This window comes from Zonotrichia albicollis, chromosome 6 (assembly GCF_047830755.1).
Source record: "Zonotrichia albicollis isolate bZonAlb1 chromosome 6, bZonAlb1.hap1, whole genome shotgun sequence".
Classification (NCBI taxonomy): Eukaryota; Metazoa; Chordata; class Aves; order Passeriformes; family Passerellidae; genus Zonotrichia; species Zonotrichia albicollis.
The window spans coordinates 62,436,780-62,452,865 of record NC_133824.1 but is presented as its reverse complement, the minus strand read 5'-3'; the positions used below and the strand labels follow the sequence as shown (position 1 = coordinate 62,452,865).

Genomic DNA, 16,086 nt, shown 5'->3' with positions numbered 1-16,086 from the left:
GAGAAATTCAGTATTTTGGTTAAAAAGGCAATGAGGGTTTTGGGTTTTTTTCAGAACCACGCTGAAGCCAAACCAACACATCCCACAGGATTCTCCTCCCTCTGTACATCAACAAAAACTGGGGAGAGGGGAAAGCCCAAAACCACCAGAGCAACTGAGTATTTTTTATTTTTTAGTGTAGAACCTTCACACTGAAGCATTTTCTGGTAAGAACCAGGATTTAACCATTTCACACTCAAAATAAGAGCCCCAACCACTTCTTGGTGAGGAAAGCCAACCCCTCCCCAGGGCTCCCAAATGATGCCAAATCCTCACCCCTGTACCAACATGGAAGGAGCTGCTTCCTCACCATCCAGTGCCCCATGTTCCTGCCCAGGGCAGGGGATTGGAATGGGCTTTAAGGCCCCTTCCAGCCCAAACCATCCCAAACTCTGTGATAATCCCACAGCCCTTCAGCTTTTGCATGGGCACACCTGGGTTTGCCCCCACTCCCTCTTCTCATCGATGTCATAACCAGGGGGACAAAGCAAAGGCTCTGGGCATTCCCAAAGGATCTGCAGAGCACTCAGCCGGGAGGGAGCAGCACTTGGGACCCCAGGTGTGAGCAGAGCATTCCCCTGCTCAGTCCCCTCACAGCAGTGCCACTGCATAGCAGAAAAACACCCAGACACTCGGAATCCCAAAGAACTTGGAAATCCAGACCCGTGGCACTTAGTATGTCTTTACCTCACTCCCTCCAGAGCAGCCGTGGCTGCCCCAGATCCCTGCAAGCGCCCCAGGCTGGCCAGGGCTTGGGGCAGCCCGGGGCAGTGGAAGACTGGGAAGCCGAGCAAAGCAGGGCAGCCCCCACAGGCCAAGAGTAGCCCTGTACAAAGAACCCCCAGCGCCGCCAAAACCTGCACAGAAGGGAAACACGCACGGATCAGCTGGGTTAGGAAACCATTTATTAAATAAAACTGAGCCGAGACGCTGCAGATGTGTCAGGGAGGCCTTGGGACGCCCCCGGAGCTCCTGGCTGTCGCCTCATCCTCCCGGCGCTCAGTCCAGCTGCAAGAGAGCGAGAGACACGAGAGGAGTCAGCGGGATCCGGCACCCCCGAGCCCCTTCCCGCAGCCGCGGGGCTCACCTTGATGAAGCCGATGTCCTTGGCGTACTGACGGAAGCACTGCCGGCACATGTTGAGCCCGTACTTGCGGATGAGGCCGTGGCGGTTGGAGCACACGCGGCTGTGAGGGAGCAGAGAGAGGCGCGTGAGGGCGGGGAATGGCGCCGGGGAGGAGAGGGGAATGTGAGGGGAAAGAGGAGCAAGGTAGGGTGGTGAGACGGCAGCCATGACCCGGGGGGGCGCAAGGGGCGGCACTGACCAAGAGCGAGAGCCCTGCCCGAACTTCCTGGGGTGGCTCCAGTAGAGCTGCTGGTGGCCCATGGCTGCGCGCTGCCGAGAGAAAGATGGCGGCGGCCGGCCGCCCTTATACCCTCACGGCGCCTCCCGGCGTGCACCGCGCGGCTCCCGCTTCCCGCCCTGCGCCGCCAGAGCTGTGGGTGGGCCCGCTTCCCTCCGTGACGTCACGCCGTGGACGGGGCAGCCCGGCCCATTCAGTGACGTCAGAGGTGCTGAAGTTTGTATTGCTAACGGGACAGCCGACCAGCGCCGGGCGTAGTGGCGCGCGCCTGTAATCCTAGCCATGGGGGAGGCTGAACCCTGACGGATTGCTTGAGCCAGGGGTTCGGGGCTGACGTGTGCTGTATGGGGCGCTGGAGTGGGCGTCCCATCCCTAAAAGTCGGAATTTGTGTGGTGACCCCGGGGTAGGGCACCGAACTGATGACGAGGCAGCCGGCCGAGGTGTCAGAGATGGAGCAGAGAAGCTCCCGTGGCGGTCAGTGGAAAGGACCGCATCTGTGAATAGCCACGCCAGTAAGCCCTGAGGCAAGATAGTGAGACGGGGGTTCACACCTTTTGCCACACACTACTAATAAGTAACACACCCGAAATAGCCAAACAAAAACCCCCAAACACCCCTTTTCGCCCCAAAACACACACACGCAACACACTGCCTCCTACTGAACAAAAACCGCAACAACACCACACCGCTCAACTACACAATTCACTGCGCCGAGCAAATCACAAACACCGATCCTGCTTTCTAATAATACATCTGCATAAACACTCAGCAAACGCTTCCCCGAGTTCGGTTGTGTTTTCTCCGAATGCCCCTTCATGTCCTCAAAGCCGCCTCATGGCGCCGACACCAAGCTTGACCTAAGCCTTCCTGTCGCTTACCAAAACTCAGCTGCTGCTGTCACATCCGCCTGCCCTCAACTCCTGTTGCCTCAGCTTCCCATGTCCCCTCACCTCCTCTGTGTGTCCTCACCTCCTGCATCCCCTCAGCTCCAGTGTTTCCTCAGTTCCTCTGTGTCCCCTCACCTCCCATGTCCCCTCAGACCCACCACCCCTTCATCTCCTCCATGTCCCCTCCCTCACACCTGCTCCTCCTCCTCCCTCCATGTCTTTATTCTCTGGCCCTTCCTCTGCTCCCTCTTCCTCCTCGTATCATTCTCCCCTCTAAACCCTCTTTTCAATGCCAACACATCACCACGTGTTTTATGCTTTACTTGATGTTTATGGAAAACTTTATATTTTATGTCATGCTTGGCCGTGATTGTGTATTAGGTAGGCAGGAACTGGGGATTGGTTGGGCGGATTTATGTAAACTTTAGTGTATAAATAATTTTGCTTTTTATTCCCTGGCATGCTTGATTTGTGGACAATTTCCACCTTGCACCCTGCAGAGAATAAACAATGTCTCCTTTCTAAACCTGACTCGTTGCTCGTGTTTAGAGTCCCTAAAATTCGGCAACACCTTGAGCTCCTCTGTGTCCTCCCTTAACTCCCCATGTCCCCTGACCCCTCCATGTCCCTTCACACCCTCCATGTCCCCTCATCCCCCACATTCCTCAAACCCCCATGTCCTCTCAGCTCCTCCATGTCCATTCACAACCCCGTGATCTTCACACCCCCATGCCCCCTCACATCCTCAGCATCCTCCCGTATCCTCAATGTCCCCTCACACTCTACGTCCTCTCGTACGCCCATGTCTGCTCACTCCCACATCCTCTCAGGTCATCTATGTCCCCTCACACATTGCGTCCCCTTACATCCTCTGTCCCTTCGCATGCCGTGTCTCCTCACATCCCATGTCCCCTCACGCCCGGTGTCTCCTAACGCCCCGTGTCCCCTCACATGCCGTGTCCCCTCACCCTCTCCGTCCCCTCACGCCCCGTGTTCCCTTACACTCTCTGTCCCCTCACTCTCTCTGTCCCCTCACACCCCGTGTCCCCTCACACTCTCTGTCCTCTCACGGCCGCCGCCCCCGCCGCCTCTCTCTCCCTGTCCCGCCAAGCCGCACCCGCCGCCTCCAGCAGGAGGTGCCCGCGGCCAGTCCCGCGCGGACGGCGCTGCGCTGAGGGCCCGCGCTGGGGCTGCCCGCTGCTGCCGGTGCGGCCGCTGCCGCCGGTACCACCGGAGCCGCCGCCCTCCCGTCCCGCCCCGTGATTCCAGTCGCCGGGCGGCCCCGCGCTCCTCAGCGGGCGGCACCGGGCAGCGGCGGGCTGGTCCCGCGGCGGGCAGGCAGCGCAGCGGGCGCCTGTGCGCGCTGAGCGCGGGAGGCCCCCGGCGGCGCCGCCCGCCGTGCGCGGGCCGGGGCCGGTGCCGGTACCGGTACCGGGGCCGGGTCGGGATGCGGCTGCAGTGCGAGGTGGAGGTGCTCAGCCGGCTCCTGCCCACCTGCGGGCTGCGGGGCCGCGGCCGCGCCGCGCGGGCGCTGCTGTCGCTCGGGCGCCCTCCCGGCGCCGCCGGTGCCGGGATTTACCTCATGGTGTGCACGGCGCGGGACCGCGGCGGGGCTCGCTACAAGGTGGGGACGGCGGCGGGGGCCGGGACGCGGCGGTGGGGGGTGCCCCGGGGCGGCCGCTGAGCGCGCTGTGCCCGCAGGTGCAGCAGAACGTGGAGCGGCTCTTCACGCGCTTCGTGGAGGAGGGAAAGGCCACGGTGCGGCTGCGGGAGCCCGCGGTGGATCTGTGCCTCAGCAAGGTGGGACCGGCTCCGGGAACGGGACCGGCGGCAGGGCCGCGGCTCACCGGGCTCTGAGCCCCGCGGCAGGGCGGGAAGGGAACTTAAATCCCACCCAGTGCCACCCCTGGGACACCTGCGCTGTCCCACGCTGCTCCAGCCCCAGTGTCCAGCCTGGCCTTGGGCACTGCCAGGGATGCAGGGGCAGCCACAGCTGCTCTGGCAATTCCAGCCCAGCCAGGAATTCCCAATTCCCAGTCTCCCATCCATCCCTCCCCTCTGGCACTGGGAGCCATTCCCTCTTTTCTGGGTTCTGTTCTAACTCTCCTGAAGTTCATTCTCATGCTTTGCTTCACAGCTTCTTTAGAAAAAGCTTTTTACAGCTCTCTGATGCAATGTTGGTGTTTGGCCTTAAATCCTGTGTCCCCTCAGCTCAATTTAATTCCCATGAAATTGTTGTTCCCTACAGTTTTTTCCCGTGGAAAAAAAAATTGAGAATCCTCTTGTTTTCATGGACAAACCCATCATTGTGCTCACCCACACACAGAGCAGGGCACAGGCACCCTCTCCCCTTATTTCAGATACCTCTGTATTTATTCACAGTTCCCAGAGGATTTGTAGGATTTTTAACCTGAAAAAACCCAAAAAAAATGAAAATACCCAAAAAAACCCCATGTATTATAATGAAATTCTCATGTCCTTTTCTTCTGTGCTTGTTGCAGGAATCTTTTGTAGCCCTATAGGAGAGAAAAATGGGACAGGCTTTTTATAACCTCTGAGTTCTTACCTAAAACTTTCAAGTTAGAGTGTGTAAATGAAAGCAAATCATGTTGATTGGTGGTTTAGAAAATCCTGTTTCCTTTCTGTTACCTGAATCTGAGGAAAGCAGCCTTAAATTTTATTAACCTGTTAAAGGTTAAATAGGAAGGGAGGACACCAAACCCAGTTATTTTTTTCCTGTTAGAAGCCAGTGTACTCTGTATTTTGGGAAAATTAAGGCTTTTGTATTAGATTCAGAAGAACTTCTGCTTTCTTTGCTCTGAATTTTTCTGCTGAAGAGTGAGAAATCAAAAAGTTTATCTCAAAATATTACAGGTTCCTCTTAAGCTCTCCAGCTCCAGAACCCACATTTAAGATGTTTCATCCCTTTTCCATAGTTTTCTGCCAGACTTTTATTGCTTCATTACAGAAAAGCTCCTTAACTCTCAAAGATGAACAAAAACTTTGTGGAGAGGAGATTTCCACAGACTGGAATATTGGTTTTGGGAAACCCCCCCCTGCTTGTGCTGTGCCAGGCTCTGGATTTGCTGCCCTGAGCCAGCTCAGGAGCGGGGTTGGGAAACATCAGTGCAGAGCAGAAATAACAAATGCTGGCTGTTTCCTGGGGCTTGTTTCCCTTCAGCAGGTCTGAGCCTGCTGCCCTGGCTCCACCTCAGCTCCCGTTTCCTCACAGCTCTCACGCTTGGGAGGCACCAACACAATTTAAACTCCTTTTCCAGCATTGTCTGTGTGGCTGAGACTTTGGGCTTGGGGCAGGAAATTTCATCCTGAGCTCTCCCAAGTCATTATTTGTTTTCTTCCTTTTTATTTTTTTTTTTTTCAGGGCTTCTCAACAAGATGTTTGGAGATCTCACATGGCCCCTAGGGAGGGCTTGTGGAGGGAGTTGAGCTTTGTGCTTGAGAGCAAAGAAATCCTGCCTGTAACTTCATTCTGCTGTGCAATATTGATTTCACTTGGTCCTTACAGATCTGGTGGGCTTTTTGGGCTTCATTCCCCTTTAAGTGATCTTGGAAATGCCACAGATCAGCCTGGAATGAGGGGAAATTCTGTAGCTAAATGTGTGTGATAGACTGGCTGAGGTAATGAGGTCTCAGAGTCCCAGGCTGGTTTGGGACAGAAGGGACCTTAAACCCCATCCCATCCCATCCCATCCCACTGTCCCAGGCTGCTCCAAGCCCCACCCAGCCTGGCCTGGGGCATCTCCTGGGATCCAAGGGCAGCCCCAGCTTCTCTGGATAACCTTGGATCCAAAGGTGTTTGTTGTGCATCCTCCCCACCTCTGCAAGGTGGCACAGCAGGAGTTGTGCTTGGAATGCCTAAGGAAAATTATCATTTTAGTTTACACTTGCAGTCAGTTCAGTTTGACCTTTATTGTCTTTGTTTCTCCAACATTTCCATCCAGGATTATCTCAAATGTCTTTGTTTTCTTGTACTGGGTGCTTGTAGCACATTGTGTGCTCCAGTTCTGAACCCTCTCAGATTCGGTCTCAACAAAGACATTTAGGAGGAAAATTGTCTTTGAGGTGCAAACTGTGTCCCTGGGCTTGGGAAGTGGCAGCTGGGAGCACAAGGACAACCTCTGGGCTCTCAGAACTCCAAGTTGGTTCTTTTCTTTCCGTGGTTGCAATGTGGTTTTGATTTTAGAATTCACTTTTCAGCTCAGTGCCTGTCAGCTGCGCATCAGCTCAAGCAGAGACTTGCTGGAAGATCTAGAAGAGAAAGATTTGGTCACAAATGTCCCTAGAAGTGAATGAAATCAGTGCAACAGATGCATCAGAGCTTTCTGGGTCTTTATTTAAAATAAAAATCACTTGATACTCTGATATTGAGAGCTGGTGGGAGCCTTTAATGGCTCCCCACTCCCAGAGGGAATACGGGATGGGATACTGGGAATTGTTCCCTGAGAGGGTGGGGAGGGGCTGGGCTGGAGTTGCCAGAGCAGCTGGGGCTGCCCTGGATCCCTGGCAGTGCCAAGGCCAGGCTGGATGGGTTTGGAGCACCTGGGACAGTGGAGGGGTCCCTGCCAGGAGAGAGGGTTGAATAGGATGGGATTTAGGATCCCTTCCAACCCAGGCTGCCCTGGGATTCTGCTGCCAAACTGTTGTATCCCAGCTGAAGCATTATTTGGTCTTTGCAAAGGATTTGCCTCTTGCCTGGTGCTGGCACAGCCAGAGCTGTGTGTGGCCACCTCACCTGCCTTGAAGCTTCACCTTCCTTTTGCTGAATTCAACTTCCCTCCTTTTCTTTCCTAGAAACTTCCAGGAATTATTGCCTCAGGGTTTAGAGCTCTGATTTCCCCACGTGTGTTTGTAACAGTCCTTTATCCTGGTGGATTTCTGGGATCTCCCAGAGCATTGGGGGTTTTTCCTGTGCTTCATTTCCAGCTGTGGATTTGGTGCTTTGTTCCTTGCCTGGGTGCTGCAGCACAGCCAGACCAGGACTGTTCATAACAGAGCTGTCCCACTGCCCTGCTGAGTGACACCCACAGACCAGCCCAGAGAGTGTTAACAACCAGGATAATGAACTTTTAACTCCAGCCTTGTGTTCCCCTGCAGGCAAATGTGATCAATTTAAAGACTTTCCTTTCAGCCGTGAGACTGGCTCACCAAGGCAACGACAGCGGCGTCCTCCCTCTCTCACCTCTGGTCCCAGCCAAGAACGCCGACGTGGAGAAGCCCAAAACCAAAATGATCATCACTTCCAGGAGGGATTATCCCCTCACCAAGAGCTTCCCCTTCTCCCTGGAGCACCTGCAGACCTCGTACTGCAAGCTGGCCAGGATCGACAGCAGGGTGCTGAGCCTGCGGCGGCTGCGCAAGCTGGACCTGAGCCACAACCACATCAAGCAGCTGCCGGCCACGCTGGGGGACCTGGCGTTCCTGCAGGAGCTCGACCTGCACGACAACCACCTGGAGGCCTTCAGCGGGGCCCTGTGCAGCTCGGGCCTGCAGAAATCCCTGCAGCTGCTGGACCTGAGCCAGAACCAGATCCAGGCGCTGCCGCTGGAGTTCTGCCAGCTGCGGGCCCTGGTGCAGCTGCGGCTGGACGACAACGCCCTGCTGCGCCTGCCCTGCCGCATCGGGCAGCTGAGCCGCCTGCGCTTCCTGTCGGCCGCGCGCAACAAGCTGCCCTTCCTGCCCTGGGACTTCAGGAACCTCTCCCTGGAGAACCTGGACCTCTTTGGGAACCCCTTTGAGCAGCCCAACCCGCTGGTGCCCAACATCCAGCTGAAGATCCCCCTGACTCTGCTGGAGTGTGCTGCCAGGGCCACGGTCAATCACAGGTAAGGGCAGGGAGGCACAGCTGGCCCTGCTCCTTCACACCTGCCCTCCCTCACCTGCCTCCCTCTGCCCTCGGTGCCTGCTTTTGTTGGCATTACAGTGCAAGAGTTCTACTGACGTTACATTGCAAGGGTTTCATGTGGCCAGAGTTCTGTATCTCCTTGATGTTTCCTATAGGCAGCTCCTCTACTCTTCCTTGTCCTCACAGTGGCCAACTGACCCCAGTTCCCCTCAGCCAACCAATCCACTCTTTTATTACACTCTTCTTATTGGCTACAGCCATGGCCTGTTAACATCACACCTGCTCCTAATCTTTAATAATTAACCCTCTTTAGGGGGTAAGATTACTCTCTATACTACCTTGATTTACTTATATTCTATCCCTCTACATGCTTTCTCACCTATTAACTTCATAACATAAAAATTCCTTTGAATTTCCCTTGTCAAGTCATCAGGATAAGGATAATTGGTGCCTTTGGAAGCATTGAAGGAGAGGCAGATATTGAAGTGTTTTCATCCACCAAAGGGAGATGAACAGAATATTTTCAGCCAACTTTGGAAAAAGAGAATCAATTCTACAGCCCTGAGCCACTTTTTCTGCAGGCCTTCCCCTGCCATAGGTTTTCTTTAAGCTCCTCATTTCCCTTGGTGTTGGAGTGAGGGTGTTCTGACTGACTCAGAGAGCCCAGCTCTGAGGTAATTTTAAAAGAATTATTTTGATTTCACCAAGTGAATCCCACCCTCCCAGGCTGCTGTTTGTTATCAGCTCCCTCCTCTGCCCCCACCCCTGATCTTCGTGCACCAGGAGCCTCCAGGTGCCAGCAGCTGCTGCTCCCACCCTGCTCTGGGTGGGAGGGGAGCACAAAGACAGGAATTTGGCACAGAAGGGGGGTGAGAGGCTGGAAATGTCCCTGATCTGCACCCTGTGCCCGCTCCTGCCTTGAGGACGGGCAGTGCCCATAAACCAGGGGGAATTGTGCAGAAATTTGCACCAGAGGCATCCACAGGCACACCCTGAAGGGAGCTGAGCCACCACATGTTCTGGGCCAAATCACCCATTGCTGACCTTGCTGATTTTATAATTAACCCCTACATGTCTCCTTTGCCAACTCTGTATAAATTGCAGTGGGTTTGATGGAAATACTAAAGCTTTTTTCTACCTCTAGAAATCCCTCAGCACTGGTCAGATTTCAGTTACTGTAAAAACCTTGAGAAAGGGATGAAACAGAAGGAGAAGGTGCAAAAATAATGTTTGGAACAATCAGCCTTCATTCTGGGAAAGTACCAGAGTTCTTGATTATGTTTTTCCCAGAAAAACAAAAGGTGTTCTGAAATTAAGGTGGGGAGAAAGAAAACCCAGAGGAGTCTTAGGTGTGTGGAAAGATTTGGGGATGAGTCAGGGGGATCTGTGCTGAGTCTGGGGGGCACTGCTGATCCCCACACTTAAGCAGGCCCAGAGGATTCCTCAGGGAATTCCTGGCTCTGTACCCTGAGCTCCACACTGCTGCTCTGCGAATGCCCAAGGAGCAATTCCCCTTCCCAACTCTGGAGGTCATTGCTGACACGAGGGATGGAGAGAGCTTTGCATTGCCTGCCTGCAGGACTGCAGAAGATAACTCAGTTATCTCCTGCTTTCTCTGAGTTGTGTTTGCCACTGCTACTCCTCGGTGTAAGAGGGAGGAGTAAATGGTGGGCGCTGTGTCAGGCCGGGGTGAGGCACAGGGAGTGTGAGGGAAGAACAGAATGTGCCCAATTGTCTCATTGTTCTTAATCTTCCTTTAATTCCCTAATTCTCATTACTCCTAATCTCTCTAATTCCCTAGCTGGCTGTGGCCCAGGCTGCCAGGATTGCTGGGAGCTCCCTGGTGGTGTCTCCTGGAGTTCATGGCCTTAGGGCTGCCTTGGCAAGGGGCATTTCAGTCCCGAATCTCTGATGTTCCATGTCTGTGTGGTGCCTGGAGAGGCTCCCTGGAACAGAGTTAAAGAATAAAGCAGGGATTTATTAAAAGGCCTCACAGGATCCACCTTGGGCAGCATAAGAGCCCAGGGCAGGGCTGCACCCAAGATGGACTCTGGGTCAGGAGTTTTCACACTTTTATAAGTTTTGGTCCATTTTCATGTTGGGATTAAAATTGCCCAATCCCAGCTCCAGGCTGTGCAGTCCCACCCTCCCAGGTTGCTCTCCTCAGTTCCCTGGTTTTACACTTTTTGGGCCCAAAGCTGCAGCAGTGCCCTTGGTTCTGGGGCTGGAAAAGGATTGAGAGGGACTGGGGAGAGGGAAAGGATTGTTCTGTGGGGCTGAGGAGAGGGAAAGGATTGTTCTGTGGGGCTGAGGAAAGGATTGTTCTGTGGGACTGAGGAGAGGAAAGGATTGTTCTGTGGGAATGAGGAGAGGAAAGGATTGTTCTGTGGGGCTGAGCTGTGAGGAAAGGATTGTTCTGTGGGACTGAGGAGAGGGAAAGGATTGTTCTGTGGGACTGAGGAGAGGAAAGGATTGTTCTGTGGGGCTGAGGAGAGGAAAGGATTGTTCTGTGGGGCTGAGGAGGGGAAAGGATTGTTCTGTGGGGCTGAGGAGAGGATTGTTCTGTGGGACTGAGGAGAGGAAAGGATTGTTCTGTGGGACTGAGGAGAGGAAAGGATTGTTCTGTGGGACTGAGGAGAGGAAAGGATTGTTCTGTGGGACTGAGGAGGGGAAAGGATTGAGAGGGACTGAGGAGAGGAAAGGATTGTTCTGTGGGACTGAGGAAAGGATTGTTCTGTGGGACTGAGGAGAGGAAAGGATTGTTCTGTGGGACTGAGGAGAGGGAAAGGATTGTTCTGTGGGACTGAGGCGGGGAAAGGATTGTTCTGTGGGGCTGAGGAGGGGAAAGGATTGAGAGTGACTGAGGAGGGGAAAGGATTGTTCTGTGGGGCTGAGGAGAGGAAAGGATTGTTCTGTGGGACTGAGGAGGGGAAAGGATTGTTCTGTGGGGCTGAAGAGAGGGAAGGATTGTTCTGTGGGACTGAAGAAAGGATTGTTCTGTGGGGCTGAGGAAAGGATTGTTCTGTGGGACTGAGGAGAGGAGAGGATTGAAAGGGACTGAGGAGGGGAAAGGGATTGAGAGTGACTGAGGAGGGGAAAGGATTGTTCTGTGGGGCTGAGGAGAGGAAAGGATTGAGAGTGACTGAGGAGAGGAAAGGATTGTTCTGTGGGGCTGAGGAGGGGAAAGGATTGTTCTGTGGGACTGAGGAGAGGGAAAGGATTGTTCTGTGGGACTGAGGAGGGGAAAGGATTGTTCTGTGGGGCTGAGGAGGGAAAGGATTGTTCTGTGGGGCTGAGGAGGGGAAAGGATTGTTCTGTGGGGCTGAGGAGAGGAAAGGGATTGAGAGTGATTGAGGAGAGGAAAGGATTGTTCTGTGGGGCTGAGGAGAGGAAAGGATTGAGAGGGACTGAGGAGGGGAAAGGATTGTTCTGTGGGGCTGAGGAGAGGAAAGGATTGAAAAGGACTGAGGAGGGAAAAGGATTGTTCTGTGGGACTGAGGAGGGGAAAGGATTGTTCTGTGGGGCTGAGGAGGGGAAAGGATTGTTCTGTGGGGCTGAGGAGAGGAAAGGATTGAGAGGGACTGAGGAGGGGAAAGGATTGTTCTGTGGGACTGAGGAGAGGAAAGGATTGAAAAGGACTGAGGAGGGAAAAGGATTGTTCTGTGGGACTGAGGAGGGGAAAGGATTGTTCTGTGGGGCTGAGGAGGGGAAAGGATTGTTCTGTGGGACTGAGGAGGGGAAAGGATTGAAAGGGACTGAGGAGGGGAAAGGATTGTTCTGTGGGACTGAGGAGAGGAAAGGATTGTTCTGTGGGACTGAGGAAAGGATTGTTCTGTGGGACTGAGGAGAGGAAAGGATTGTTCTGTGGGGCTGAGGAAAGGATTGTTCTGTGGGGCTGAGGAGAGGGAAAGGATTGTTCTGTGGGACTGAGGAGGGGAAAGGATTGTTCTGTGGGACTGAGGAGGGGAAAGGATTGTTCTGTGGGGCTGAGGAGAGGGAAGGATTGTTCTGTGGGACTGAGGAGAGGGAAAGGATTGTTCTGTGGGGCTGAGGAGAGGGAAGGATTGTTCTGTGGGGCTGAGGAGGGGGAAGGATTGTTCTGTGGGAATGAGGAGAGGAAAGGATTGTTCTGTGGGGCTGAGGAGAGGGAAGGATTGAAAGGGACTGAGGAGGGGAAAGGATTGTTCTGTGGGAATGAGGAGAGGAAAGGATTGTTCTGTGGGGCTGAGGAGGGGAAAGGATTGTTCTGTGGGGCTGAGGAAAGGATTGTTCTGTGGGGCTGAGGAGAGGAAAGGATTGTTCTGTGGGGCTGAGGAGGGGGAAGGATTGTTCTGTGGGACTGAGGAAAGGATTGTTCTGTGGGGCTGAGGAGGGGAAAGGATTGTTCTGTGGGACTGAGGAGGGGAAAAGGATTGTTCTGTGGGACTGAGGAGGGGAAAGGATTGTTCTGTGGGGCTGAGCTGTGAGGAGAACTGCTAACACCTTATATGAAGTTCAGAGTTAAATATGTGTGTGTGTATGTTACTGACATATTTTATGAAAAATCCCTTTGCCAGGATTTTTCTTCTGAGAAGCCTCAGAAAAGAAATGTAAACAATAATTATCTGATTGCTTAGATTGTTGTTTGGAGGTTGCTCACCAACAGGGGCATCTTTGATTGGTTCAGTGTTAACTGTTTTTAATTAATGCCCAATCCCAGTCCAGCTGTGTCAGGACTCTGGTCAGTCATCGGGTTTTTATTATAATTTCTTGTCTAGCTTCTGATGCCTCCTTTCTCTTTCTTTAGTATAGTTTTGGTATACCATTTTCATATATAAAACACAATATAACATAATATAACATAGTGTAATATAGTATAACATAATGTAACAATATAACATAATATAACATAATACAATATAGCATAATATAACACAATATAGCATAACATAATATATTGTAATATATTATAATGTAATGTAATGTAATATAATATAATATAATATAATATATTGTAATATATTATAATATAATATAATATAATATATCAGCCTTCTGAGAACTTGGAGTCAATTCCCATCTCTCACCTCGTCCTGAGGATTTCACAACACCTCAACACTTAATAACCACATGTGTATATATATATTTATATGTATATATGTATATAAATATATATAAATATATATATGTGTGTATATATATATATTTATGTATATATATATAGATATATACATATATATAATATATATATTTGCATATATTTAGGTACTTATATAGATATAGATATATTTATATATAAATATATATAAATAAATATATATATATATACACTCACCAATGCAGTGCAGAGTCTGGAAAACATGAAAGCTGGAACTGAAGGCATTGTGTGCCCTGGGAGTGGTGGGTGCCTGTGTCTGTGCCCACCTTTGGGTGACACAGCTGTGTCTGTGCCCACCTTTGGGTGACACAGCTCCCTGTGTGCCCGGTGCCTGTGTCTGTGCCCACCTTTGGGTGACACAGCTCCCTGTGTGCCCGGTGCCTGTGTCTGTGCCTGCCTTTGGGTGACAGCTCCCTGTGTGCCCAGTGCCTGTGTCTGTCCCTGCCTTTGGGTGACACAGCTCTGTGTGTGCCCGGTGCCCGTGTCTGTGCCCGCCTTTGGGTGACACAGCTCTCTCTGTGCCTGTGCCTGTGTCTGTGCCCGCCTTTGGGTGACACAGCTCTCTCTGTGCCCGTGTCTGTGCCCGCCTTTGGGTGACACAGCTCTCTCTGTGCCTGTGCCTGTGTCTGTGCCCGCCTTTGGGTGACACAGCTCTCTCTGTGCCTGTGTCTGTGCCCGCCTTTGGGTGACACAGCTCCCTGTGTGCCCGGTGCCTGTGTCTGTGCCTGCCTTTGGGTGACACAGCTGTGTCTGTGCCTGTGTCTGTGCCCGCCTTTGGGTGACACAGCTGTGTCTGTGCCTGCCTTTGGGTGACACAGCTCCCTGTGTGCCTGTGTCTGTGTCTGTGCCCGCCTTTGGGTGACACAGCTGTGTCTGTGCCTGCCTTTGGGTGACACAGCTCCCTGTGTGCCTGTGCCTGTGTCTGTGCCTGCCTTTGGGTGACACAGCTGTGTCTGTGCCTGCCTTTGGGTGACACAGCTCCCTGTGTGCCTGTGCCTGTGTCTGTGCCCGCCTTTGGGTGACACAGCTCCCTGTGTGCCCGGTGCCTGTGTCTGTGCCTGCCTTTGGGTGACACAGCTCCCTGTGTGCCCGGTGCCTGTGTCTGTGCCCACCTTTGGGTGACACAGCTGTGTCTGTGCCCGCCTTTGGGTGACACAGCTCCCTGTGTGCCCGGTGCCTGTGTCTGTGCCCACCTTTGGGTGACACAGCTCCCTGTGTGCCCATCTCACCGTGTCTCCTCCCACCCCCCAGGATCCCTTATGGCTGCCACCTGCTCCCTTCCCACCTGTGCAAGGACCTGGAGGTGGCCAAGACGTGTCGCTGCGGGAGCGCCTGCCTGAGCAGCTTCATCCAGATCACGGTGACCATGAACCTGCACCACGTGGCGCACACCGTGGTGCTCGTGGACAACATGGGCGGCACCGAGGCGCCCGTGCTCTGCTACTTCTGCTCCCTGCACTGCTACTCCCAGTTCCTGGACAGGCACCTCCAGAGCCACGGCTGACACGGCCAGGATGGCTGGCACAGCCACGGTGGGCTGCGGGGCATGGGGGAGCCTGCAGGTGTCACCGGAGCTCCCTGCGGGGACAAATCCCTCTGGGAAGGAGCGAGGGGACATGGCCTGGTCTGGCTCTTCTCCTCCTTGGAGAGAGAGGGGACACAGCCTGGCCTGGCTCTTCTGCCCCTTTGGGAGGGAAGGGACACAGCCTGGCCTGGCCTGGCTCTTCTGCCCCTCTGGGAGCGAGGGGACACAGCCTGGCCTGGCCTGGCCTGGCCTGACTTTCTACCCCTGTGGCAGGGAGGGGACATAGCCTGACCTGGCCTGGCCTGGCTCTTCTGCCCCTCTGGGAGCAAGGGGACACAGCCTGGCCTGGCTCTTCTGCCCCTTTAGCAGGTAGGGGACACATCCTGACCTTCTTCCCCCCTGGGAGGGAGGGGATACAGCCTGACCTGGCCTGGCCTGACTTTCTACCCCTGTGGCAGGGAGGGGACACAGCCTGGCCTGGCCTGGCCTGGCTCTTCTGCCCCTTTGGCAGGGAGGGGACACATCCTGACCTTCTTCCCCCCTGGGAGGGAGGGGACACAGCCTGACGTGGCCTGGCCTGACCTCCTCCCCCTCTGGAATCTCCTCTGCCTGTAGCACCAAGCAGTGTTGAGCTGGAGAGAACCTCCCTTGGAATGTATTTCCCTTTTCCTGCGTGCTCGGGGTTTCTGGGTTTGCGGGTAGCTGGTTCCTTCTTGGAAGGACAAAGGGAATTTGAGTTTATCCCAGACTTCCCCATGTGAGCTCTGCCAGGGCCAGCACTGCTCTCCCCTCCTGCCAGTGGAGGAGAAATCCCATCCAGAGCAGTTGTGGAATCCCAGGTGCTTCTTTTTTTTTAAAGGTTCTGTTACAACATTCCCACTCGGAACAGGGACCAGCATTGCTGGGTTTTTACCAGAGCAAATGTTTGTTTTTGGGGTTTCTCTCTTTGTGATACCAGAAATGTCTTTTTTTCTAAATACGTGCCTGAAACTTTGTTTCTTAATCCTCCTGTTTTAACCATTCTGGAATTTGTTTCACTGTGTTGACTGATTAAATTTTGAAAGCCTTCGATGCACGTGTGGATTGTGTTTTGTCTGGGGGGTTTTCCATCCAGTGTACTCCAGGAATTAACTGCTGGTATTTTTCTGGGGATAACACCAAAATGTTGAGCATATCCACAAATTCTTTTATTTCCTGTCTTGTCAGCTGCTCCATGACTGGGAGATGGGAACAGCAGGGAACAAACACTTGCAATTCTAGAATTAATTAA

At 53.3% G+C, this 16,086-nt stretch overlaps 2 protein-coding genes across 2 annotated transcripts; one reads left to right on the top strand and one right to left on the bottom strand.

Moving 5' to 3' along the window:
* Positions 1-927: 927 nt before the first annotated feature.
* RPS29 (ribosomal protein S29) lies at positions 928-1,526 on the bottom strand. The gene is made up of 3 exons (XM_005496723.4): positions 1,365-1,526; positions 1,127-1,226; positions 928-1,047 (listed from the first exon to the last, which is right to left on the bottom strand). Exons 1-3 carry the CDS (start codon positions 1,424-1,426, stop codon positions 1,039-1,041), a joined length of 171 nt encoding a protein of 56 aa, XP_005496780.1. The 5' UTR covers positions 1,427-1,526; the 3' UTR covers positions 928-1,038.
* A 1,948-nt stretch (positions 1,527-3,474) lies between these two features.
* Positions 3,475-15,885, top strand: LRR1 (leucine rich repeat protein 1). Its single transcript, XM_074544151.1, has 4 exons — positions 3,475-3,915; positions 3,993-4,091; positions 7,407-8,134; positions 14,543-15,885. The coding sequence occupies exons 1-4, from the start codon at positions 3,739-3,741 to the stop codon at positions 14,793-14,795; spliced, it is 1,257 nt and encodes a 418-aa protein (XP_074400252.1). The 5' UTR covers positions 3,475-3,738; the 3' UTR covers positions 14,796-15,885.
* Positions 15,886-16,086: the final 201 nt, after the last annotated feature.